This window comes from Pygoscelis adeliae, unplaced genomic scaffold (genome assembly GCF_000699105.1).
Source record: "Pygoscelis adeliae isolate BGI_AS28 unplaced genomic scaffold, ASM69910v1 Scaffold306, whole genome shotgun sequence".
In the NCBI taxonomy this organism is placed as follows: domain Eukaryota; kingdom Metazoa; phylum Chordata; class Aves; order Sphenisciformes; family Spheniscidae; genus Pygoscelis; species Pygoscelis adeliae.
This window is the reverse complement of record NW_008825072.1, coordinates 2,117,086-2,119,889: the sequence shown is the minus strand read 5'-3', so window position 1 is coordinate 2,119,889 and position 2,804 is coordinate 2,117,086. Positions and strand designations below refer to the sequence as shown.

Sequence of the window (2,804 nt, the reverse complement as noted above, 5' to 3'; positions counted from 1 at the left end):
TTCATTCTGGAGCCAGCTTATGGTATTTAAGACCTAGCTTTGCCAGAAGTTTTGCAAGGGAAAAGGAGGATGCTGAAGGCTGAATAAAGGAGCCATATGAAAACCCAAACCCACAATTTCCTGCAATTTGGGGTCACTAATAGTATACAACTGAGTATACATTTATACAGTGATTAACAAGTCTTTTGAGTTATGGATGCTAAGACAGGATACACAAACCTAAACAAAACCCTTTGAGGATTACAAGATCGTTGTAAGTTTAGGATTTTACATTATCCAGATTTATACATTCTAGCGGTTTCCACAAATATAGTGCTTATTTCTTCCTTTTTTCACCAGCAGACTGTTTAGACAATATCCTGTCCTTCCTGCACTCTCAATTTTGGTTCCTAAAGACATCTGCATTCAGCAAAATAACCAAATCATGCCAAACCTTAGTGCACAAGCCGTGAACTTCAAGGCAGAAGTCAAAGCAGAATTTAAACTACACCCTTGGGGTCAAACCTGCCATTAAGACAATGGAATTTCACGGCAAGATCAAATATCTACCATATCATAGTAACTCCCAAAGGTGTGCTACAGAGGCAGCGGCTCATGCACCTTGCCCGTTTGCCTCTAGCAACCAATCTTGGGAGCCTGGCAGAGGCAAGCGGCTGGACAGGCTGGGCAAGGTACCAGCAGCTAGTCACATGAGGTCTGCTGCCTAACTGCAGTAGACAGGGCTGGGGCAGCTCTGGGAAGTCTGCCACTTGCAGACAATTTTAATGAAGGAACATGGCTCCAATTCAATATTTCCTAAACTTTAGATCAGAAAGCACAAGATACTCTTTTTACAAAGACACTGTTCAATTCTCCAGAGCTGCACACTGACAAGATATTCAACACACTCCTATTAATCAAAGCCCTAGTTTATAAATACCTTTTACCTTAGCAGTTCTGAAACTATGAAGCACTACTGAGTGGCTCTCCTCCTCGAGTCCCATCTAATCTACACAGAGATCCTTACAGTAGTGTTTAGTGAGGGACAGGATTCAATGAACAGAACAGAACCGACTATCAGACCTGGCTATTTATTTGCTCATTCTGTGATCTGCAGTACCTTTGGGAATGTCTCTCAACTTGAGCCACGTCAGCTTTACACAGCCACTGCTGTCACTGGTATAGCAACTAGCTACTCAGGGTTTTACTACAACTGCTCAGTGCTTACCGTAATGTCAGAGTGTAGTCTCCCTGCATCTTGGTTGATGCATCACGCACCAGGAATGTTCCATCTGGCATGTCTCGTAATTTGTCATTTACTTCTTCCCTAGAGAATGGAAAGGAAGGCAAAGTTAAAAGCGTTAAGGACATGATCATCTTTGCCATAGGTATCAATATTGGAGCCAGCAACACCAGCATGCGTAAGGAGTGCAATCTTCAAAATATCAGGCAATCTTCTTTCGTACTCAGGCTCTCCAGTCTTTTAGGCCATCTAAAGCAAGTCTGAACTTGTGTAAGTATACTAAAAAATAGCAGCTGCAGTCAACTGCCACTTAGGAAGAAGTCTCTGTTTAAGCAACAGTAGTGGCTGTGTCTCAGAGTTCACAACCTTTCCCTGTAATCTGCTCAGGTTTTAGAGTCCACACTGGAAACAGGTGGCCTTTGAGAAGCCAGTCCTGACCTCTTAAGAAATGGTCTCTAGCATCATAGCTCAAAGGTGTCTAGAGTTTAGCAGTTTTAGTCTCAAGAGACTTGTTATTGGCTTAACTCTGATCTTATTTACAGCAGTTTTAAACCACCACAACCTTGCTAGCTTCAGTGCAACTTTTCCTTATTTACAACTGAAGCAAAAAGATACTCAGTCCAGAGCTTTAAGCTAAATCAAGAAATCTTTTAGTGAAAGTGAGTACCTGTAAGCATTAAGAAAATTATTTCAGCTGAAGTGTTAAGTGTCTTGCCAGGGGTGACCATCTCACCCAGATTACATATTTCACTGTAGAACAGCTCCCTCACAGGTTCTTAGAAGCACTAAGCACTTTTCAGTACAATCATTTGGAAACTGAAGTTTATCAGGTAGCCTCAACATTATCTAAGTGAGGTAGGATGCCTACTTGAATCTTACAAAGAAAAATCAGTAGCAGTTTTTTTTGTTCAAATACTAAGGAACAGAAGTATACTTACAAAATACCCTTAGTTTTGATTTAGCTACCTGAAAACCATTCTGTTAGTAAAACTGACTCCTATTAAGTGTCATGTGCATATCTGCTTACTCCTCTCAGAATGTATTACACATTGGACCCAATTAACTCAAATGGCCTTCTTTTTGAATGGATAGATACGATCTAAGGGCTTGGGCTTATGCCTGCAAGTTGCACCCTGGAGCTCATGACAAAATTTTCAGCACAAGTTCTTGACTGAAGAACATGGCTCCTGCCCTGACAGCCTGATGCAGTCCGTACCTGCTGGCCATGAAATCAGGGTCATAAATAATTCCATCTTTACGTATGTGTGTATCACATTTCAATCTCATTAAGGTGAAGCTCAAGGGCAGCCTGGGCTGCAGTGACCATGAAATGGTGGAGTTCAAGATCCTTAGGGCACCGAGGAGGGCACACAGCAAGCTCACTACCCTGGACTTCAGGAGAGCAGACTTTGGCCTCTTCAGGGATCTGCTTCGTAGAGTGCCATGGGACAAAGCCCTGGAGGGAAGAGGGGCCCAAGAAAGCTGGGTGATATTCAAGGATCACCTCCTTCAAGCTCAGGAGCGATGCATCCCAACAAAGAGGAAGTCAGGCAAAAACGCCAGGAGGCCTGCATGGATGAAC

At 42.8% G+C, this 2,804-nt stretch overlaps 1 protein-coding gene across 1 annotated transcript in view; it reads right to left on the bottom strand.

Annotated features, from left to right (window-relative positions):
* PIK3R3 (phosphoinositide-3-kinase, regulatory subunit 3 (gamma)) overlaps positions 1-2,804 on the bottom strand; it is a 35,533-nt gene that overhangs the window by 11,888 nt on the left and 20,841 nt on the right. Inside the window, exon 3 of the mRNA XM_009326582.1 lies at positions 1,208-1,306. Within this exon, the coding sequence (XP_009324857.1) occupies positions 1,208-1,306 (99 nt within the window). The remainder of the gene's footprint in view (positions 1-1,207; positions 1,307-2,804) is intronic.